General features: G+C 36.9%; 1 protein-coding gene across 1 annotated transcript in view; it reads left to right on the forward strand.

Annotated features, from left to right (window-relative positions):
- Nucleotides 1-25478, forward strand: part of LOC136849496 (uncharacterized) — a 76120-nt gene that overhangs the window by 11372 nt on the left and 39270 nt on the right. Inside the window, exon 3 of the mRNA XM_067122841.1 lies at nt 582-662. Within this exon, the coding sequence (XP_066978942.1) occupies nt 582-662 (81 nt within the window). The remainder of the gene's footprint in view (nt 1-581; nt 663-25478) is intronic.

Here is a 25478-nt window from a genome sequence, read left to right on the forward strand (position 1 = left end):
GGAATTGTACAGTATTTTTGAGGAATTCCAAATTATTAGGATGTCAGTTGTCTTCTCTTCTTACTCCTCCAGCTAATAAAGCCAGCAGTGGTAAGTCAGTGACATCACATGGCAGCTAGCTAAGTAATTATTACTGAGCAGTAAATCAGATTAAAAGATTTTCTACAATTTTATACTGAAGTCTTTTTGAAGCATATTCCAAATATTTCACTTATGAAATCATAGTGATATGAGTTATGAATTTGAATAGCATAGTTGCTAATGAAAATAATGAGGAAACTACAGTACTTCTACCACAAGGAGCAAAGATAGTCTGCTTTGCTTGGTACAAAATACTACGACCTAAGTTTGTAAATCTGTTTGAAGAAATGGACAGCGTTTAAAGAAGGTAGGGTGTCTTGGGGACATCGTTCGGTCGTTTTCTCTGAACTTGAAATTGTTTTAATTTCACTAAGCTGGATAGTACATATGATGGGTTTTAGTAATGGATCCCACCTGTGGTCTGCTCCTTGAGTACCGTCGTCTTGATCACCTAGAGGGACTTGAGCTTATTTTACACGAATGTATAGCCCATTTCCAAGTTGGAGAGCCTTCGGCCTTTGCGCTCTCGAGATCTTGGTTTGGGCAAACCTTGGAGTCATCAGAGCAATGATGAGGGCATGGTAAGGACGATTTGCCTTTGGATTGATTTTGCATGTCACATGGCATGAATGTAATGCCTTGAAATTCACAAGCATGATAATGGAAATGTCGGTGTTGGCCTCTCTTCTCCAGGGATGCAATTCCCCTGGCTTCTTCCTCCAGGGATGCAATTCCTTTGGCTCCTTGGAGCACTTACTATGTAGGATTCATTAAAGTGCCATCCTTCTGCTAAGGTATGTTTATCTTCACTAAGCTGGAAAGCCGAAAAATTGCGTTTTTAATTATTTAGGGGTCATTTTAGGAGCCTGGGAGGGCAATGAAGTTGAAAGGTCAGATTTTAATAACACCTCTTGCTAAAATTAGATATTCAATATAGTAAAATGATTGCTTATAGTGAGAAACATTGAAATTGCTAATGTTATGTATACATCAAGAGCTTCGTATTGAATGAATGATATTAAGATTAACCTTGGAGCAATATATTTTTCTATAAAATTATGGAAGGTGAGAAATTATAGTGGGAATGCCTGTAAATGTGTATATATATATATATATATATATATATATATATATATATATATATATATATATATATACAGAGAGAGAGAGAGAGAGAGAGAGAGAGAGAGGGAGAGAGAGAGAGAGAGAGAGAGAATTTCACCTAAATATATATGTGTATATATATATATATATATATATATATATATATATATATATATATATATATATATATATATATATATATATATATATATATATATATTATATATATATATATAATGTATATATATATATAATGATATATATATATATATATATATATATATATATATATATATATATATATATATATATATATATATATATATTTATATATATATTATTACATGATGCAGTTGTACGCGCTAGTGCCCCGAGTATTTTGTGATCATCATATTCACGGTTGTTTTGACGTGGCTGCAGTGCCATAGATTTGAGAAAGGTTTTGCGAAGATCACCTTACAGTTTGTTGCACAAACACAGCTTCCTCGTATTTTAGGTTTTATTTTATTCGTTGTTTGTTTACGTAGGCATTGAGAGGAAAGTGTTGGAAGGACAAACATACTAATCTGTTGTGTGAGAGAGAGAGAGAGAGAGAGAGAGAGAGAGAGAGAGAGAGAGAGAGAGAGAGAGAGAGAAAACACAGTACTCAGCTTGGCTTTGGAGATTGAGATAGAGAGGGAGAGAAATGCAAGAGCTGATGCGCTTTGTTGTTTATGGCTGCATTGGATTTCAGCTGCATCTCCAGATGCCAGAATGAGGCTGCAATATCCTCTCTCTCTCTCTCTCTCTCTCTCTCTCTCTCTCTCTCTCTCTCTCTCTCTCTCTCTCTCTCTCACACATAGTTCCTCCATCCTTTACGTTTTCTTCTTCGTGTTCTTTTCTTCTGTCTTCCCTATACCATCAACCAGACCATTCTGTTCCATCTGGTGCTTCAACTTGAAAAGAAAGAGATCATATTGGGCTTTAAAAGTTCCCATCCCCAACATAGAGCAGCTTCTCCCAGACTCATGAATACGACAACATAAAATGCTTCGAGCAAAGGATTGAAGGCAGTGTCTGGATTTAAGACGACGAAGCGAAGGTAAATCCCGAGCCATTTAAGGTTTCGAACACTGATGTAATTTCCTCGCTTATTTTCCGTTGATGGGGCGAGTGATCCCGTTTCCCAACTCGTGAAATTACTTCCTCTTGGTACGCTCGCGCACGCCAACACCACCACACACGTACACATACACACACTAGAAAAGGAGGGAAGATGAGAAGGGATATGCGGCAAGCATTAGGAATAGCCATAACGTAGCTGCTTTGTTATTAACGGAGGTGTATGGTGTTAAAAGGAACGTTTACGGTCCCTCGTGGATTTGTTAGTTTGGCCGTCGTGTGCGCTATGAGTTAGATGAACGAAGTGATTTTTGTTACGTAAGAGTTTCTGCGGCACTAATAATATAGTCTGCAGTGATTAAATAGAATGATTACTTGTTTTGCCATAGGTTGCCTAATGTTCTGTATGAATCATTTGTATTATTTTAGGCATGGGTTTCAGTTTGTGGTAATGAAAGGTTAAGTTTGAGTGTCTTCTTGGACTGTTGAAGGTGTTGTTAGATGGGTTGTTTGTGATGTTACAGTTTTTTTTATGTGCTGATTTAATGTTTTATGCTAATTCAGTATTCACTTTTACTTTGGTAATTACATATATAATATTTTTTTCTGTAGGTTTGCAGTATACGGTATATGAATTCTTTGAATTACTTCAGGGTTCCGTATCGTAGTTTGCGGTGACAACAAATGTAGCTCCTGGTCCTGGAAGGATTGTCGTTTCGTAGAGTTTTCCATTTACGATAAGAAACTACTGCGTTACCCTCGGGATCATTTCCGGTACCTGCAAGGACTGTCGTCACCAACCTTAGAGCGTAGTAATATTTCTACCTCACTTTTGTATAGAAATGAGGCGAGAAATCCGCCATTCTTCAATGCTCTAGAGGATCGTAGCTCATAAACTGCTACGATTACTGAACGCCAGACTGGAATGAAGGGTTATGAGCTTGTTTTGGAATTCCCACTATGTTTATGAGGAGAGAGAGTGTGTGTGTGTAGGGGGGAGGCTTTCTAGCATTTCCCTAAGGGAATTAGTTTGTGATATGTGTATCTCCGTTTGGAGTTTTCGTGTGTTACGATGATGTCTTGCAAGCACCTCTGAGAGAGAGAGAGAGAGAGAGAGAGAGAGAGAGAGAGAGAGAGAGAGAGAGAGAGAGAGAGAGAGAGAGAGAGAGAATTTCGGTTTTAGAATCTGGATACTTTTGAGAATGTTTTTTTTCTTATCAGTTACAACTATCTTTTCTGTCATTAAAAGATTCGTGTATTTAGTGTGTGTGTATGTGTAGGCTATTTGGCGAATGCCAGAAAATAAGTCTTCACGTAGCCTTTCGTGATGTGAGTCACTAAATGATCGAGACTGTTGGGTTGTAGCCCCATACCCTGTATTTATTTGCAAATAATCACAAATGCAAAGAAAAAAACTATGCTTGTTGCTATTTTTAATATGTGTGGATATGGTGCAGAAGAGGTGTATAGTAGATAATTTTGTTGAAAGCAGAGGAAGCTAGATATTTTGACCGTGAATGGGTCAAAGGTAAAAGGGCAATGTGTGCAGCAATCGGTTGTTGTGTCTGATAGATGAAAGATTTAGGGCTTGCGGGGGAGGTGCAACGCTTGTGATTTCGGGAACACAGTGGCGATGGGTGGAATGAGTTTTTCCAAGGAATTTGTTGGTAATATTGAGCCTGGCGAGAGAAGTTGTGATACTGTGTATGGACCAAAATTGAAAAAGATTGAAAGTGAATAAGACTGATTTTGGCAGATAGTTTGGGCCTGTGTTGGAGAACAGGAAAGGCTGGCTGTACTAAGTGATTTAAAGTGCAGGGGTAGATTATGGATTAAGAGATGACATTGTAGGTAGATGTGGAGTCCCTGGAACAAATGGAAATAGGAGGCTCGAGGAAATTAAAGGGATATGATTGCTGGAAATACACAGTTTCCTTTTGGGAAAGAGGAAATGGCAAGGAAAAGTTTTTTAGATTATGCATTAATTCAGAGTAATTGGAAGCAACAGTTGATGGATGTAGTGGTGAGAAGAGGATTGTCTGGAGGTATACCCGGTCATTATTTGGTGGAAGTAAATGTTAAGATAGATGAAAGTTCATCCACGGTTAGAATTTTAAGGGTGAAGGTGGCAGTGATCATTGTATTTTTTTTTTTTTACTTGGGGGCCACCTCCTGTTTGGAGAAAGTGGATTCCTTCTGAAAATAAATATGTATATGTAGATATTTATACACACACATACACACACCACACACACACACATATATATACACACGCACATACATACATGCAAACATACATGCATGCTTATATTCACCCTCGTCATCATCACGTACAACGTTCTGCTGCAAAGATCCTTTGTGAAATTCTACGTACATGTTTTTCCTGTGCTTTATCTTCCACAAATCTCCAGTCATGCCCAGCCTTCTTCCTCATAGTTTTCATCCACTTAGGTCTCGGTTTAGTGGGTCCTGGGTTTAGCAAACCCTCTGGTATCCTCAGAAGCCAAGCTGACGCTATCACGTGCTATTCTCCCAGGGTTTGTGTGAAGACTTGTCCAAGCCATTTCCATCTCCTCTTTGTCATTTGGAACCTCCGCAATTTCTCTAAGGGTACCATTTCAAACTTCATCCTGCCTCCTGACTCGTAAGCTCAAATCGACAAAATTCTTTAGATAGTTTAACCATTTGATTTTCTAATTTTATTCAGTTTACCCTTTGTTTGATATTTCAGTTTGAGTCTTTCACTTAAATTCCGGCTCAAGAGAACCCGCATAGGTTATCATTGCCCCTAAATTTTTCCATAGACAAAACCTCATTAATCCTTTCACCATCTAGAGTTATTTTATTTTATCCTTTTGTGCATACTCCGTTTTCTTTACTTCTGTTTTTCTTGGATTTGTTTTGAGTTCCATTTTTCTTGATATATGATGCACTCTGACCTGACAGCTTTTGTAGATCTTGTAGTCTTTTGCTGATCAAAATGACGTCATCTGCATATATGTATATATATGTATATGTATGTATGTGTATATATACATATATTTATATATATATATATATATATATATATTTATATATATATATATGTACTGTATATATCTCTCTCTCTCTCTCTCTCTCTCTCTCTCTATTCTCTCTCTCTCTCTCTCTCTCTCTCTCTCCGGAATGAAAGAGCATTATTAGGCTTTAGCTGCATTAAAACCATCTCTGAATTACAATAATTCTTATTCTCCATTCAGAATGAGAATTATTGTAATTTAGTCATGATTTTAATGCCGCCAGAGTCTGGAAATTGCGGTCGGGTTCTCATCTTAAAACCTGGGTGTTCTTTGGCCTCTGAAAATAAAGAGGAGAGCAGACAGTTGAAGAGCACAGTTGCGGAATTAAGAAAAAGCTGCCTTAACGATTTATACCTCAATAAATAAGTTTAATTATCTGTGAGATTCTAACTTTGTCCTCAAGTCTTTCATCAGTGTGTGTGTGTAATTTTCCGTTCTCCCTTGATAAGAAATAGTATCGGTATCGGATATACCTCTGATAAGGTAATGTGAACGGATGAAGCTATTGTTTGATTATCAGTACGAAGCTGTCATTAATATTTCAGAAATGCCAGCGGTTGTTGCGTTCTGTAAATGAGTTAAATTGCAGAGTAGCTGTGCACGCTGTTTCCGCGGGTCTTGACTAGCTCAGAAGCAGATCAAGATGTTTTCAACAAGGGTATATGCTGACCTAACCGTATTTTCAACCCCCTGTCCTGACCGGGCATGGGAGCTGGTATATACTTATGTTGATATAATTACATTATTCGTTATTACTGTTAACCATGATATTTTTGAAAATTTTCAGTTGCTGCTTTTTCATCAAAGAAAGAAATTTTCAGTGCCGTTGAACTAACAGAAAAAGAAATCTAAATGTACAAGATCTTTATTTATATTCTAATGGGTAGTATCCTGTAAGTGTTATCTCATTTTTTGTAGCGATGAATAATGGATTATGATTATTGAAGGGAGAAAATCCTTGTTTTTAATATATTGTGTCCATTGAAGATTAATGTCTCCTATTAATGAAAACACTGTAAATTGAAATTTAGTGATCATAAGGTGTTATTATAGTCATCCTTGTTTTATTTATTAACAGTGTATTAAGCAGGGTAGGAAATATCCTATTTTTTCTCTTTTACACACCCACACGCAAACACACACACGCACGCACGCACGCACGCACGCACGCACGCACGCACGCACACACACACACACACACGGCCAGTTATAGGAAGGCGTTTGTTTTGGAGGATGCCTTGCACTTTAGTTCTCTCTCTCTCTCTCTCTCTCTCTCTCTCTCTCTCTCTCTCTCTCTCTCTCTCTCTCTCTCTCTCTCTCTCTCTGAGGGTGAGTTATGGAGGACGTTTAAATGAATTGTGTATTAAAGTTTAGTCGTGATACTCTAATGATTAGCTTTTAGAGAAGCGGCTAATCGAGGGGCCACAGACCCTGTTTATTGATTGGTGATTCATCTGTGACAGGGAGGAATTTCACCTGCTCTCGCAAAGAGAGAGAGAGAGAGAGAGAGAGAGAGAGAGAGAGAGAGAGAGAGAGAGAGAGAGAGCGCTTGCCATAGCTTTGTTTTAGGCTCTATATGTAAAACGTAGTGAGCGAAGGTAAAACGAAAATGAAAATGTCGATGTTTAGGAAAATTTCGTACCTTCTTCATGGTTTTTTAAAACTTATTTATAAAGTAATTGCTTTGCCATTTTTTATAAATCAGTGAAAAATAAACGATTTGGAAGAAAGTACCATGTATCTGTTAAAGTGCAGTATATTTTACCGTAAGGCCTGTTCTCCTCAGAACGAGTGGCGCCAGAATAAGGTAGCTAAATATATATATATATATATATATATATATATATATATATATATATGTGTATATATGTAATATATATACATATGTAATATTTATATATATATATATATACATACATACATACATACATACACACACATACATACATACGTACATATGCACATACGCCTCTTCCTCCTGAAGAGGGAGTTAAAAGTGGGATAGGGTCTAGGAGCGCGTCCACCGCGGCTGGGACCAACATATCTCCTAATCACCAGTCACCTAATCCAGTGCTTAGGGCAGCCTAGGCACAATGGAATTTTCAGGAGGTGGGCCCGTGTTGTTTCTTCTTTGTGGAATAGAACTGTCTCACGTTGTTGACACCACCGAACGTGCAAGTTTTTCACGTTTAACACAGGCGCGCTTCGACATCTTTACGTATATACATACACACTCGATTCAGTGTAAGGAGGTAGATTTTCGAAAAGCTTTCGGTGTAATTAAGGTAAATTTAATAAATTCAAGAAATTTAAGAACCTTGTATTTTTTACGCTGACTTCCAAGTAATCAGTAATTGACGAACCTCTCCGAGCTAAATTTGCTGCGAAAATACCGTATTTTGACTTGAGTAGGACACCGAGGAGTCTTAACCTGGTTTGAATCCTTGTGGACCTTGGTCAAAATTCCATTAGAGAGAGAGAGAGAGAGAGAGAGAGAGAGAGAGAGAGAGAGAGAGAGAGAGAGAGAGATTAGTGAAGGACTGAGAAGTGAAAAGGAAAAAGATAGGAGAGAGAGAGAGAGAGAGAGAGAGAGAGAGAGAGAGAGAGAGAGAGAGAGAGATAAATGGTGCCTGTAAAAAGGAAAAAGAGAGGGAATTAAGAGATAGGGAGAGTTTTAGAGGAATGGAATGGGAAAAGCGTGTGTATGAGTGTGTCTGAAAGGGAGAGATTATGTATTTTTTACAACATAAGTGCAGTTGCGAGTTTGACTTATATTGAGAAATGCACATGTTGCCTAGGTTAGGGAAACGAAACTTGTACTAGATAGAGAAGGAAGGATTACCTGCATGGTGTATTGCGTCACTAACGCTGATGAATGCGTATTTGTGTATTGTTGTGTGGAATCACAACTGCCGTAGTTGGTTTGCTTTTATGAGTTGCTGTTTATTGGTTTATTCTCTCCTTTAAATACTGCTGTATTATTGTTTAATGCCGTTAAGTGATTTTGTTATGTATTGGCACTATAATATATACTATTTTTCTATAGTATATCTCTTCACATTATTTAATTTTCTTTGTTTTTTACATAGTCATTTCCTGCCTGTGCTTTTCTGTTCATTTGTGTTTAGATATCTCTTTAATCTGTTCATATTTCCGTTATTCTCTTATTCTCTTTTATCTTCTTTCTGTTTGTCTGAGGTTTCATGCATAACCATTTAGTTGTCTATCAGTTTGTCTATATTTCTAGGTATTGTCGGTTACTTTGAACTGGTTTTAACAGTCGGTGAAATTATGTGCGTATTTAAATAATATCCGTATATATTTTGTAAAATTTCGGCCGTTTTCCACAGTTTGTTTCCTCTTTTGAAACTAGATTAATCCCTGGAATGAAGGACGGGAGCAAGCTACTTCATCTGGGAGAAAAGACTTGATACCATCGCTAAGTCTCCTCAAGCACCATTTATCTTTCTGCAATCCTTTGGAGAAGTTGAAAAAAGAAAGAGAGAAAAAGAAGGGAAAAAGCCGGTGTGACATCTTCCTATTGAGGGAAGTCACCCTGTTATGCCCTTTTAACAATTCTCTCTCTCTCTCTCTCTCTCTCTCTCTCTCTCTCTCAAAAATTAAAGGAAGGTGCTTGTTATGTCTTCCTTATTAGTCTCTCTCTCTCTCTCTCTCTCTCTCTCTCTCTCTCTCTCTCTCTCTCTCTCTCATCTCTCTCGCGTATGAGAAGCAGGGTATCGAAAACAAACTTGCCGAAGCTCTTGCTTATTTACCCTTGGAGCTTTCTTGTGAAAATTAATTAACAAAGTTCCCTAATGATTCTTCGCTTCTCACAGAGACGCCACGGGAGAGGGAGAGAGCTCTTGTGGTTGCAGGGTGGGCGATGCAGTTCCCAGCATGATTTGGGAGAAAGGAGAGAAACAGCGGCCATAAACTATAGCGCACCTAACTTTTGTTGTTCACGTTAGCAATAGCCGCCATTACACGATTTGTTCTTATTCCCTTCACAAATGCACCAGTGTATATGTAAACAGTGAAAACAACACGATATTATTATTATTATTATTATTATTATTATTATTATTATTATTATTATTATTATTGTCGTACAACCCTTGGGTGAATACTCCGTGATAGTGTGAGCTGGATCGTCGGCTCCAGAATTTTTGGGAGACCCACTCCCATGGTCTTAGACCATGCCCACTCCTACCTGGATGAGACATGAGTGGCGGAATTTCTCGGCGGCCACTTGCCCTACTTGGTTTTGGCGGCAATAATGATGATGATGATTATTATTGTTATTATAAACCTAGGAGATTTGACAGAGAAAGTTTACGGAAATCACTCTACAATTTTTCACCTCTAGTAAAATTGTTAGGATCGTTCTGCTTGTAAACTCGGGAATTGATCTGATCTTACGAAGTAAAACGATGGAAATTTATATAATACTTACATACATACATACATATGTATACGTATGTATAAGTGTGTGTATATGAAAATTACTTATTTACCCACACGAAATTGATGGCAGTGTTAAGTCTTCATATTAATTTCTCATGACCGATTAAAGAAGATGCCGAATTTTTCTGTTGCTTAAAAAAGTAGTCAGTGTAATTCAAAGGTACAGAGTAAATTCTCTTTCTCTCTGTGTGTGAGCCTGTTAATTCCATACTTATTAAATGTGCTCATATTGAGAGCGGAAAGGAATAAAAACAAAGCAGTAAAGACAATTTCGTGTATGTGTTTATAAGGTCTCACCAACGTTATTCCAGGTTTGAGGCAATTGACCCCATATTTATAAAAGGAATTTGCCCCATAGAGTTCTACAGCAATGTAGAGATGAGCGAGATGTGTGTTCTTTGGAAGGGTTTCACCCCCCCCCCCAAAAAAAGATCACGAAGGTGATTTTACAAGTGTTGAAAATACGAAACACCGTGTTTTAATACGAAACACCGTTAAGGTAAATCTTTGTTAAAATTCAGTTTGCACCTTTTCAGTGTCCGTAAGTCGGTCCATACATGCTTAAAATATAATAAATGTGATGCCATATGTGTATGTATAGACTTACGTGTGACTTCAGAGCGACCAGTAATCATAAGTTTTTTAACCATTAAGGTTTTAGATAACCTTAAATTATTGCCTCTACCGGAGACGGAGGAGCTTATGAATAAGTGATGAATTATTTCACTTTGACTGGCTGAGATTTGCCTCGTAAAGGCTCTCTCTCTCTCTCTCTCTCTCTCTCTCTCTCTCTCTCTCTCTCTCTCTCTCTCTCTCTCTCTCTCTCACCAAGCTGCAACCAACAACTGTCAGCTTAACAGCTACGTACGTAATTCACTGCTTAAGTCAACAGAGACATGCCGTTTTAAGAGAAGTACCCATATCCTCCTTTCTCTTCTGGTTCATAATTAAATGCGGGTCATTTTTGGGGCTTATATTCTTATAAGCCGCTCGACAGATTTCTCTCATTGTCATTTCATTGAACAGTACTAATTGGAAAACTTCTTTTTCATTCAAGACCTCCTCGCTCATTACCAGGCAATTTAGGTTTCACTTTGGTCTGGGGCGGCTGCATTGGAAAGCAATTTTAGAATAATTCTTTTCACTCGGATTCTTGAGTTGCTTCTGGAAAACCTATAAAAGATGAAAGTATTGTCCTTAATAGTAAACAAATTGGCTGACTGTCAAGAAAGTCAGTTAGATGATATGGAGTTGACTGTATAGTGGAATGTTAGAAGTTTTTGATTGAGTGGTTTTGTTACGGTTCAACAACTATGGTCTTCGACGCGGGAGACTGTTGAAAAGCTAAAATGATATGTATTTCAGTGGCAAGGAAATAATCTTCAATCTGAGTTTTTTATATGATCATTTACTGTACAAAAAAAAGGGGGTGGTGATGGTGTTGGTGATCATGTCCTCTTGTGTACGCTTGAAGTCACAAACTCACCAACCCATGCAAACCTACATAACAACATGTTCTCATGTGATATTGCACATTAGTAAAATTGAAGTTGCTGTCATGGTCAGGCTTCCATGATATTTACTTATTTATGATATTCGGATGATGAAAAGCAGAAATGGACAGCTACATAGTTCATTGTTGTCGTTTTGAATGAAACTGCCTTTAGTCGAAGGAAGTATAAAAGTTTGTACTGATTTTTACTGTAAGTAATTATGACAGGGCTGATTGGTTTCTGTCTGTAGGGTGGTCAAGGAAGAGAAAAACAGTTTTTCCTCATTTTCATGAAAATATTCAGCATTGGATATCATTTTACCCCCTCTCTCTCTCTCTCTCTCTCTCTCTCTCTCTCTCTCTCTCTCTCTCTCTCTCTCTATATATATATATATATATATATATATATATATATATATATATATATATATATATATTATATTGCTCTTTTCCTCCCTGGTAAAAGTGAATTTCCTCTTTTGCAGTGGTAGTGAATTTCTCTCTCTCTCTCTCTCTCTCTCTCTCTCTCTCTCTCTCTCTCTCTCTCTCTCTCTCTCTCTCTCTCTCTCTCTCTCTCTCATAGTTCGCAACACCTTTTTGTAATTATTCCATGCGGTGCGAAGCACTTAACGTTATTCTCACGCCACCTGATTCTTTACCTGTTCTTCCTCTTTAGCACAAAACGCTCCTCCATCCTCAGGAGCGTGTTTACTGCTAACCACATCGCGCAACAACAATCCAGACTGTTTCCAGAACGAGTATTAGGAGCCGCAATCTCTCGCTCCCTCTCTATCCACTTCGTTGTTGTTATGATTATCATTCGCACTGTGCTATTCAGGATAATTTTGGAGGAGCTCACTGGCAGAAGAAAATTATCTCTCGGCTGTAAATGAAATGCTTAGGAGTGCTGGCTTGCTTTCGTTATTTGGTTTATGCTGCTGTTGTAGGCACTATCTGTGTGTGTTTGTGTGCTTGTTTATGTACCCACGATTCTGTTAGCACCTGCGTTGCATTTGAATGCGCAGTTTTTTTTTCTAGAGTTCACTGTTGGAAAAGGGTCTATAATAGGCGCAAGAAAAAGAATGTGGTTGTGTTTTTAGTGTCAGCGTTTGGGTACAAAAGGAAAGACGAGTCACAAACTTAGGAAGAAAATTGCTTGGTTTTAAGAGAATCTTCAGTACTGTTTTCAGTTGGTCCCTTCGAGCACTGATTTTAAGGAGATTCTTCGTATACTATTTTTAATATAACCTTCAATTATCTTTTTAAATTAAGTTCTTTGGGTACTGTTTTTTTAGTAGATCCGTTCAGTACTGTTTTAAGTAGATTCTTCGAGTATATTCTTGGTAGATTATTGGAGGACTAGCTTTAGGTAGATTCTTCGAATACTATGAATAGTAACATCTGGTTTTAGGTAAACCCTTCGAGTGCTTTTGTTTTAAATCTCTTCACTCTCTTTGTTGTTTTTTTTGTTTCATAAGCTAATATATTTACACATGAGGAATGAACAGAATTTTTTTTAATGCAATACAGGTGTAGGATTTACTTGATCATGGAACCAGTTCCTTCTCGTGAGTGACAGAAATATGACTGCAGTGTTGTTGCAGAGGCATTTCTACTTGTGTTTTTTTAGCTTGTTTATAGCTGGAGCCCTTGCACTCGGGAGAGAGAGAGAGAGAGAGAGAGAGAGAGAGAGAGAGAGAGAGAGAGAGAGAGAGAGAGAGAGTTTCCTTTATGAGCGGCGACTTTCTTGTGGTCTTGTGTTCTCTCGACAAATGACTACGCTTCTGGCAAGTCATAAGCAGTAGTTGCAATAAATTTCGCACTGTTTATGTAGCCAAAAGGGAGGCCAGACTTTGTATGTTTATCATGGTTGTTTATTCCCGAGAGCATTACGTTAAACTTTGTTCAGGAAGAGGAGTGTAATTTATCCTTCATGCTTTTTTTTTATGATTAACTCGAGTCGCTTGTCTTCTCTTGGAAATTTTATTTTTCATATTTAAATAGTGCTATACTTCGATAAGATGTTCTATTTACTTAATTTCTTCATGATGCAGAAATTCGATCATCGATGTTTCCCTTCGTATCCACTGATTGAAACTTGCCTATATGCATGTGTAAATATGTATGGTGTATATATTTATGTATATATATGAAATATATATATACACATGTATATATGAAGATATGCATATATACACAAACACACACATATACACTATATATATATATATATATATATATATATATATATATATATATATATATATATATATATATATATATATATATATATATATATATATATATATGCATGGCCGTTTAACACGTTTTTGAGAGTGACAGGAGTCCGAGAAAGTACATCACATGGAGGTGCAAAATTAAGAGATAAGAAAATATGTAATAAATGTCTTTGAAGGCTTAAGCTGGAATGTGGTGTTGTTGCAGCATTATGGAAGTACTGTAGATGAAAGATGGGAAAAAGCAAAAAGGGTGAAGCTGTAGCGGAGGAAGAATTGAAAGGCTGAGAAATGTTGAAACATGTCCAAGTGGCAAAATGATTAGCGTAGGCTAAAGGAAGGATCAGAGTATTGAGAGATGGTTCAGTCAGGACGACAGGATGGAAGACGATCAGTTGGTGAAAATTGTATATAGTTCGGAAGTGTTTAGAGGGAGGAAGGAAGGAAGACCTTGAAAACACAAAATAGATGTTCTGGGAGGGATGTGGGAAGGAGGGCCCCCAGTATCCATAAAGCGCGAGAATGCATGCATGTTAAGAGGTGAATGGGTGTGTGTGTGTGTTTTGGAATACTTCGACTCGCTGCTGATGAACCTCCTGTGTACGTGTATGAAACGACTGATGTTGTAAAAGCTTTCTGCTGAGGGAATCCATCCATGATTCAATAGTTGTAAGTATGAATTTGGCATTGACAGTTGTCTTGATTGTCGGTGGAACCACCCCCTCTCAGGAAACGGCTTGAGTCGAAATACACACATCACAGATGCACTTGTGTATATATATATATAACACACACACACACACACACACACACACACACACACATGCAATCATGAAGCTACAAATGTCGTTTAATATCCAAATCTCGCTACTTCGGGAATATCCCCGATGGGGAATTATCACCGAAGGGGAATTTTTTAAGAAGTGATAAATGGATCGGTACCGCCGGGTCTCTATCCCTCGACACTGTACGGGTCTCGATCCCTCGACACAGTACCTTCCAACGACTCCATTCGACGGTCAAACCATTGAGCCACCATGAGAGGTGTTTTGACAGTCGAATGGAGTCGTTGGAAATTACTGTCACTTAAAAAAATTCTCCTCCAGGTGATGATTTCCCATCGGAGATATTCCCGAAGTAGCGTGAATTAGATATTAAACAACATTTGTAGCTTCATGTTTGTATATAAAGGAAGGTACTGGAAGACAGAGAATTAAAGATCAGTAGAAAGAAAACTGAATACCTAAGGTTTAATGAAGATCAAGACTCCGAGATTAGTATACAAGGTTGAACCGAGTAGAAAAATTTAGGTATCTTGGTTCAACAGTAGCTGATGATGGAAATTTGGATGTAGAAGTAACAGAGTGCAGGCTGGATGGAAAATTGGAGAAAGATATTAGGTGTCTTGTATGACCGCAGAATCAACATAAAGGCTAAAGGAACAGTGTATAAGACAGTAGTGAGATCGGCTTTGATATATGGAGCAGAATCATGCTTGGTAAAGAGAGTGCAAGAGAAGAAATTGGATGCGGTAGAGATGAAAAAATGCTTAGGTGGATGTGTGAAGTGACAAAAATGGACAGGATCAAGAATGAAAGAATAAGAGGAACTATTAAAGTCGTAGAACTATCAAAGAAGGCCCAGCAAAGAAGACTGCAGTGGTATGGCCATGTGATGAGAAGGGATGAGATATATGTAGAGATGAGAGTGATGCAGATGTAGGTGCCTGGTGGTAGAGCAAGAGGAAAACCGAAGCGAAGGTGGATGGATGTAGTTAAAAAATATTTATGAGACTAACAGAGAAAGAAGATCATATGTAATGTGCATACACACATGCATATATATATATATATATATATATATATATATATATATATATATATATATATATATATATATATATATATATATATATGTATGTATAACTGAATCACGAAAAAAAGAGAATTATTTTGTTGTACTAATATTATTTGGGTGGTCAGTCACGCCCTCGTATAATCTTTTAATTGTCCTGTCCCTGCTTCTGAACGGTTGATCCTAAATATTTAACCTCTTGAATATTTAACCCTGTTTTGGCAGTTCTACTAATTCTTCAGTTGTGTTGGATTCCAGTACATATTTTTCCTTTATAATCCCCAACTGTCATTTATATGAGCTTTCTTTGTAAACTTACTTTAATATTTCTTCAGTCTGCTAAGTAAAGGACGAAAGAGTCGAAAGGCCTCGGCAGCACTCCAGTGTTTTCCTTTCCTTCGTGGATTTATATATTATATATATATATATATATATATATATATATATATATATATATATATATATATATATATATATATATATATATATATATCATACTTTGCATCGTACTTGAGAGAGAGAGAGAGATAGAGAGAGTTGTATGTAGGTGTTATGCTTCGAGCATACAGGAGTAATTCCCTCGCGTTCGATAACAATACCCCTTGTTTGCTTTGGGGAATATTGCCGGCGTCTGACGTTGAAAGTAACTCAAATCTCAAGGGTTTGTGGGAGGTTTGAAGAAGATTTTTCCTCTCTCGTTATTTCTTCATATATTAATTCCCAAATCTTGTTCTTCACACATTTTTCTTTTCTATTAGGTATTTCATTCTTACCTCAAACTTGTATATTTTTTTCTTTTCATTCACCCTTCATCTTTTCTCGTATTTATCAGGTAGATGTAGTAACGAATTTGTTTTTTTCATTCTCTTGCTTTCTCATTTCATGCAGCAAAGGGTTTTCTGGTTTTTATCTCGTCGTTTAATTTTTTCTGTTCAAGATTTTCATCCTCACTCCCCCTCCTCTCTGTTTCCTTCTCATATCATTTACTGAAAAAAAAATTTTTCTTCAGAGCAGCCACGCGCTTTCTTTGAAGAGTCTCGACGAATCACGAAGCAGCAGTTAAATCTCTCTCTCTCTCTCTCTCTCTCTCTCTCTCTCTCTCTCTCTCTCTCTCTCTCTCTCTCTCATGGTATGAATTAAGTGCGGTGGTAGGGTAGGTCAAGGTGTTCTGTTACAACATTGCCTTGTTCTGGATGTTGTTAATTGTCCTAATATAACTCTCCAAAGCAAAGTGTAATTCCTTCCTATTCATGCGAGCTTTATTCATGGAATGCCGCTCAATATGGAAACTTGGTTTTTTTTTTTTTACTTAGTTCTCCATTCATACATAACAAGTTCAGTCCAACTTGAATGATCATTTGATTTAATCGAATGTGCTTCATTCATTTTGAGTACCAGCAGTATTTACAGCTTTTGGATAAATTGAAGTGATTCATTCATTAAATGTGCTTCTCTTTTCTTACTGAACTTAACTAGGATAATGCAATGACATATAATGATAATTGTTTTGTAATATCTGAAATACACCGTCCATTTGATAGTAATGGATTGCAGTGTTACTGATCTCCGTGTTTTCATTGCTTTTTTTTTTTACTTATAAATTTATTGTCTACGCTTTATGCATTAACCATGAGGAGAGGATCGGTTTCAGCGACCGTATTTCCCCTGATGCCATTCTATACTGTTAATCAATGTGAAATGAAAATGGCAGAATGTGAACAGATGTATCTACACCGTGTACCTAGAACCAATAGAGTAATTGTAGGCCATTGCATTTTAGGGAAACCTTCATAACCATAAAGATACATAGAGGTTTGGTCATCGGATTTTGCTCCAATGATTATTGCCCTTAATAATTGGAAGTATTTCCGCCCTCAGTGCATGCATTTAGTGAGGAATTACTTTGGGGTGGGGATGGGATTGTCGGGAAAGGGATCCATCATTTAATCCTAAAAATGTATTATGGATTACGTGAATGACTAACTGTCGTTTTATTGAGGTTATATATGAGTTTAATTATGGGTGGAGGATAATTCATGAGTTTCCTCTGTGCATTCAAGCTTCTTTCAGAAGGATATACTGAATAATAAGCGAAAACTAATGGGAATTATAAGTATTTAATTCCCACGGACTTTAGAGTGTATGATTTGTCTTTTATACGTACTTCATTAGAATTGCCATACGTATAAAATAAATATTTTTTCCCAGGCGACATCATTACGTCTCATGTGCTTGTGTGTATCATAAAAGTATAACATATTTGAGGACAGACCATTACGTCTAATGAGCTTTCGTTTGTATTTTTCAGGTGAGTTGACAACTCAGGAACCATGCGAATTCGGTGAATATGTTAGAATTTGTTTCATGAAATACCTGTGACATATCAGCTGGATGTTATCTCTCTCTCTCTCTCTCTCTCTCTCTCTCTCTCTCTCTCTCTCTCTCTCTCTCTCTCTCTCTCTCATTCTTATCTTTGTCCATTGTATCTTTTGTTATTTATATATGTTAATTTTTACGCTTTTTCCTTTAGTTTCTCCTTTTTTTTTAACCTCTACCGTTTGTTATTCTAATTCACTAAAAGGCATTTTGCCTTTTGAATAGTTTTATTCTCTTCTTTTTCTTTTTTAAAATTCCATACCATTAAGCCATTTTTCGTCCTCCAAAGAGTAACATTTTCTCTACAAAGGATACATGTTTTTAAATAATGCCATTTTGAAGTGGCAATCATATGTGATGATGATATTAACTGTTATCAGTAGTAGAAATTAAATCTTCAGTGTTGATGTCATATGTTTACTGTAAGCGTATGTTACATCTTGCATATATGATTTTGAAAATGGTTCTTTTAGTTCTCATAGGTATACATCAGAATTTGTCTCTGGAGAATATATATTGTTACGTGATACCTGCGAGATCCTTTATCCAGGAAAGTTTATTTTCGCCTTGTATAAAATTAATTACTTGGACAGTCACCCAGGTTACTTCAAACCTTTTTTCCTTTGTTTTTATAATAATAACAATAATAATAATAATGATAATAATATTTATTCTTATTGTTATTATTTTTTCTAATATAGGGTGCTATATTGTTCCTCCATCTTGATTGTATTATTTCAAATTTCGATGCCACATCTTCGAAGCTGTAATTCAGTGTCAGTCAAGAGAATAAGAATATGTGAAACTGCTGTATAGCTCTGCACACAGAATGAATGGTGGTGTAACACGAGAAACATAAAACGCCAAGAACGAAAATTAAAGTGTTTGAGAATCTTCCTCTCTCCCTTCACCCTTTTCTCGTAGCCTTCCGTTATACACAATTTGCTGTTTATCAGTAAAACGTTTCTCTACGTTACAGAAATGTTGCTATATATTGCAGAAATGACCGTTCCTGTAATTTTAGGTTAATGAATGCAATAAGTTCAGAGCAGAACGGAGAATTTTTACCCTGCTAGCGTGTATGTGTACTGTATGTATGTGTACGTATGCCTTTGCTCCCCAAGCACTGTACGCTTAGAAGATACTATTGCAGGGGCTTTCAGAGCACAAAAATCCCTTCGCCCCTCTTAATTTAAGACTAGCAGCTCCGGGACTTGTTCAGATTAGAGCGGGCGAGGGCGTTGGTGTGTTTTTAGATGAGCGCGCTATTGAATATTTTGCCTTCGCTTGCCCATAGCTTGTCGAGTTTGGATTGTGCGGTTGTTCCATTACGAACTACAGTTTCTTTCAAAGCCGACTCTTGTTTTCCCCCTAGTTTTATAAGGGCAACCCCCATGGATGGGTTTATACCGCGAGATAAAGGGGATGGAAAGTGCTTGAGAGCATCCCTCCACGAGGTCTGCTGATATGCATATTGAATGGTCATTTGCATTGGATTAAATTACACTATGAATTTCAAATCAGATTTCCCGGAAGGCTTTTAATTAACTTGAAAACTTTTGTGTTTTGGCGGAAGCAAATGGAAGAATGAGAGAAAATTTGTCATGGATTTCACTAACGGTACCGTGATTTTTGGTAGGGTTTATTTCTTTCACTCACGGATTTTACGCTTGTGGTAGTAATTAAACATCTGAAGCAATTTGTAAAGGATGTGTAAAACTGAAATTACTACTATAGCTAATAATGTTAAACGTGTCAAGACATCTCCATTCAGAATATATGAAAATTCAGCCGAGGTGCTAATGGATTGCTCTGTATCTCTGAGATTGTTATCATAATACTCATAGCTACTGTGTGCCTTTATTATGATCGGCATAGAAGAATATGATGTGAATATCATCATAGCACGCGCACGCACACACACACACACACACACAGAGAGAGAGAGAGAGAGAGAGAGAGAGAGAGAGAGAGAGATGCTCATATATTTTCCACTGCAGAAGAAAGGGAAGAGGAAAGTTGTTATTACGGGGAACCTTGTTAGGAAGCAACAATAAGTCCGGACGGATCAGTGGGATCATATTACGCTTTGCTGTGATCATTTTAACAAATACGATATCTTCCATAGTACTTCTTCCATCTGGCAGGCTTCCTCCAGGAATCAGATCATCACTTTTGTGTCATTGTTACTCGTGTGTATACTTAGATATATGTCCTTGAAAGTTTTTCCACATTTCTATTATATATGAACTCCATCTCTTTCTCAGTATACTACCGTTAATGTTAAAAGTTACTTCCACTCTTTGCCAGTCCTTGAAACTTCTCTCTTACTCACTTCTGTTGCTTCTGTGCAGCTATGACCAATGACCAAAGGATGTTTTTGAGTTGAAAAGCGCTGGGAAGATTGAAGAGATCCTTGCATGAGCGCTGTTATTATTCTTCTAAATCCTAATGGATTCTGGAAGATCCTGTGCACATCTCTCCTGGTATTCCCCCCCTCCCCCTTTTTTTTTAGTTCAGGATGATTATTAACATTAGCCAATTCTTACATAACTTAAGTACTTGTATGTGTGTTTGTTTTATGTATGTATGTTTGTTTTATGATGCTATTCCGTTGGGTAGCTTCTTGTTTTCACTAAATCCTAACAAGATCTGGTCATTGTACCTCTCTGCAGCCCCTTTAATCCTTTGCCCTAATAACCAGTGCAAACGGGATTAGCAGCACTGACCAAACGTTGAATGATGTTAATGCCCAGAGAATAGTTGAATCAATACACCGTTGTGTCTGACCTGTTCCGATTTCGTTCTGGCCCCCTCCTTCGGCCACCCTCTTGATTGCTCGGCCTGGAAATTGGAGGTTGTAAGTGCTAAGGTTTGTAAACTACCGCTACTAGGTTTCCTGGGTTGTTCTCATTGAATCATCGGCTTTGTATGCGATGAATTTTCGTGTGAAAGGGGATGTATCCTTGTTAAGTTTTTTTTTTTTTTTATAACTAAGTTGATCGTATTCATTTTATCCTATTGTGGAGAGCCTTGGGACGTTTGCAAGTATGCGCGAATTTTTTTAAGTCGTTTTCTTTGATTTTACCTATAGATGAAATGTCGATGATTCTGAATTATGAATATTGTAAGCAGAGGTTTACATAGTCATTAATTAATCTGTATAAAAAAAAAAAGATTTACGTTTTCGTGGTTTACGTCGTTGAACGATCTGTGGGACTTATTTTGAATCTTTCATTGTCTATTTTTTTGCCTTAGTATAACGGGATTCATGTGGAAAGAAGCGCTATTATTATTTTCTTTAAGTGAATTCACAGTCTGTGCTTTTTATTTTTTCCCAGTTCTCTTATATTACGTAATTTTATGGTGTTTACGGTACCGAAGATAATGTTCAGGAATGAGTTCCAGCCTTCAGTTCCAGTTCCTATCCTCTGTTCCACTAATCATGCTTCTTATGCATAAATGATTGCGATTAATGACGTAACGCAGTAATCATGTCCTGCCAGTCTTCATGACGGCTGTGAATTTCAAATGAAAGTGGCGACAGCCAACGGTCTTGGGTGAATTGCTAGTTGATGTGAGTGTGGCTGGCTTACCTTTTGAAGTGCAGTAAAGCAGAGCAGTTAACATATTTGATTCGGAAGGGAAGAAAAGAGCAAAATGAATTTACAAAACTAATTTAGAGCAGGGTGCATAGCCATTTGGTGTTTTCAGCATCAGCTAATGTCGTGCTTTTTCTTGATCGATAAACAAACAAAGAAAGACTGACGGACATAGGCAATGAACTGCAGATTATTATTATTTTTATTATTATTATTATTGGACGCTGTGAAGATATACTGGCTTTATTCGTATGCATGCTGTATATTACAATGGTCAGTTGAAGGAATGTATTGCAGGTCAGCAGGAAAATGTCAAACAAATCAAAACCTACCATCCAGTTCAGGGACCGCTAGTCATCGTTTTTCTCAAATATCTCCCAGACTAATTATTTGATCGAAATGGTACTTGGACACAGTGTACAAGACACCTCTTGCTAAGTTTTGTTAATAAAGTGCATTGCCAAATGGATTTAGTTAAGGCGCGTTGCCAAGCATCGCCAAACTATGCATTCGAACGTCCTTTATCCCCATCCCGTCCCTCCCTCCCTCCCCCTTCCCCTTCCCTTCTTCCCCTTCTCCCGTCTCCACCCCCTTTTCCTGTCTATGGGGGATAGCGGACGTTCGATTGCGTGGTTTAGGCCTGCTGACTCATGCGACTTTGCCTATAAAAGTCAAGAGCAAACGCCATAATTAACACCATTTGACAATACACTGTATTACCAAAAACTAGCGGGAGGTGTCTTGAACACTATGTCAAAGTACCATTTCGATCAAATAATTAGTTTGAAAGATATTTGAGAAAAACGATGACTCGCGGTCCCTGAAATTGATAGTAGTACAATAATAAACATATCGATAATAAATATATCGATCTATTTTATTTCTTTCCCTTCAGAGGGATGGCACCAAGGGCTATAGCCTTCCGGTTTCTAAGGAAATCTTTAGGAATGAGGTTGTTAACCCCACACCTTCACAGCTCACATTTGCAAAGTCTTTGAGTTGACTAATGGCTTACCTCTACTGCCCAACAGTATAAATGGGTACCAGCATTGGTGGGGGGCAAAAAAAAAAAAAAAAAGGGCGTGGAGCCAGCAACCACATTCCTAAAGACTAGAGAGATCTCTTGTTAAGGAAAACGCAATGATTATGAGAGTTCCAAAATTTTGCAGTTGAAGGAAAAAGTCACCAAATGGATAAGTGCCCAGAATAAAAGTGGGAAGAGGTGACCTGGCAGATCGTCTTAAGACACATGAGAGGAGTGACTCTACTTTAACTCAGTGGAACGTTGGTCGAAATAATACGAGTAGAATGAGCAAAAAAGTCGTACTTCAGCGGAGGGACAGGTGGTTCAGTGTTCTTGAGAAGGAAAGTTGGGATATAAAGCACCTTCAATATGAGAGCAATATTTCAAACAGAAAGGTAATCCTTTAATAGTCGTGAGATAAAAAAAATTTTGAATTTGAACTGTGTAATGTGGATAGGTAGGAGAGGCTCATTTGGTTTTTTATCAGAAAGAATTGAAGAGTTGGGTAAGAAACGGAGAAATATTGTAATCTTGGAACTGTCGTTGTCAAGAATAGGGCTGGGAGATGAAAAGAAACGTAGACGGTTAATATCCAGCCGGATTACAAATCGACGAGTTGGTTGACTAAAGAAGGTTTTTGATAACGATTATAAAAAAAACCATAAGATAACAAAGGTCCCGAGAAACACTCCCAAAACTTGATGAAGGAGATTTAGAATTCAGACAAAAACTTAGAAACGACTTTACAGTAATTACGAACACCAAAAGAGAAGGATATCTATAACATCAAACCTCTTTTTCTTGTCAATTTTTTTTACAGCCTAAGTCGTGCTTCCATTAAGTGAAAATAAGAATACATTATATATATGTATATATATATATGTATAATATATATATATATATATATAAAATATATATATACATATGTGTATATATATGTATATTATATATATATATAACGATTAATGCATGTGTATAAGTCTTAAGTAGATCACTAATGTATACATTCGAATTATGTGCTCATGTTTTTCAAGGTGCACAAATATCTAAAGTTTTTGTGCGAGGCAAGAAAAAATTAATAATTTTTGGATTGGGAGTATAAAGAGAAAATTCCCTCTCTTAACTTTTAAGTCAGTTAAAAATGGTGGAGAAAGTTCGTTAATAGCTTTAAGAGTTTCTGAAAGAGGGTAACTTCGCGCTGTACTGTTGTAAGGAGGGACTTTTAGCCTTTTAATATTAGTATCGGCGGGACGAAGTCGATGTAGTTTTCAGTGATGTTTCCAATATCTTGAGATCCTTATCGGGAAAGCAAGGTACAAGTAGGAAATCATACAAGTATTTATTGGTCCCAAGGAAAACGTGCGATTACACATTTACATATGCCAGTGTGCACATATACATATATAATATATGTATATATATATATATATATATATATATATATATATATATATATATATATATATATATATATACATACATACATACATACATACATACATACATACATACATACATACATACACAGCACAGACTCAGTTATAAAAAGACAAACACGCTGTGTATATATATACATATAAATAAATATATACTGTATATATATATATATATATATTATATATATATATAATATATATATTATATATTTATTTATTTGTATGTGTATAATATCTGCGAGCGTGGTTGGTGTAAGTTTGCGTTGTTTACTCCTGCGTTGTTTACTCCTGATTTTATGAATACTAGATTTTTAATTTGTTTCTGTTTGTAATCGAGTTAATATTATTCATTGACGGCCCGTACATACAAGGGAAAGTAGAGTCGGGAATCTTCAGTCTATGGTCGACTGCTTGCTTTGTGAAAGCATTAAAACAAGGAAACTACTATCCATTTCAGGGACCGCGAGTCATCGTTTTTCTCAAATATCTTTCAAACTAAGATTTTGATCGAAATGGTACTTTGACAAAATATACAAGACACCTCCCGCTAATTTATGGTAATATAGTCATGCCAAATGGTGTTAGTTAAGGCTCGCAGTCCCAGAAATAGATAGTAACTCATTTTTTAATGTCTTTTGAATAAAAGTTAAAGAATTGGTTGTCGAATACGGCACATTCTTGCTGTGCATTTTATGAATATATACAGATATATCATTACAGTTACATACACAATGTATGTGTGTTCATGTCTCTATCATGATACACACCCACACATATATGTATGTGTGTATATATATATATATATGTATGTATTTATTTATATGTGTGTTTGTGTTTGTATATATGTATTTAGTCTAACGATGAATAGTGATGTGTAGTGTGTATTCCGGAAGCTGTTCGGCATCACGGGGGCCCATCCTTACTTCCAGGCTGCCAAACATAGCATGGAAATCTGTCAAGGCTCTTAGCCGGGAGCTAGAGCACCGGACAGATGTGCAATATTGAATATGATGTGCCACCAGCGCGGCGGGTCGACCACCATCCCTCGAATGTTAGAGGTCAAACACCCCGAGGCGGACTTCGCTTGAAACGTATCAAAAGATCTTCCGGGCGCTGTCGTCATTATTTGGCGCACCATTATTGGGCTTCAGTGGGAGTCGGTCTTGTCCGTGGTCTTTTTAATTCGAGGGAATGTTATTCCTGGACAGTACGGTTTTATTGCCAATATTATGAGCGTTGTTTCCATCATTATTGATGTTTTGTTTTTTGACCTTCATTATTTCAGTTTCGTTATCATTAATGTTTTTATTACTATATTAGGCTGTCCAGTAGGCAGATATTGAACACCTTGATCGAATTTTAAAATAGGGTCGTGCAATCTCCGTTGAAGGTTTTGAAAGCCATAAAAATATGTCGTTTGTGTAGATTGTAACACTATGGGAAGGCATTGCATGGTACTAATGGTGTTTTGTATCAGATTTTGTTGTGAACTAAGTATTTTTTAGTGATTTACACTTTTCTCATATTCTTTCCATTTATATAATTGGAAAAACTGGTGTAAAAACGCTAATGATGATTGTTTGATGATATAATTGTAGAAACGTATCTGCAATCTGGTAAAGTATTAGTGCGCAAACCATATAAACAC

The sequence above is a fragment of the Macrobrachium rosenbergii genome, chromosome 21 (genome assembly GCF_040412425.1).
Source record: "Macrobrachium rosenbergii isolate ZJJX-2024 chromosome 21, ASM4041242v1, whole genome shotgun sequence".
Classification (NCBI taxonomy): domain Eukaryota; kingdom Metazoa; phylum Arthropoda; class Malacostraca; order Decapoda; family Palaemonidae; genus Macrobrachium; species Macrobrachium rosenbergii.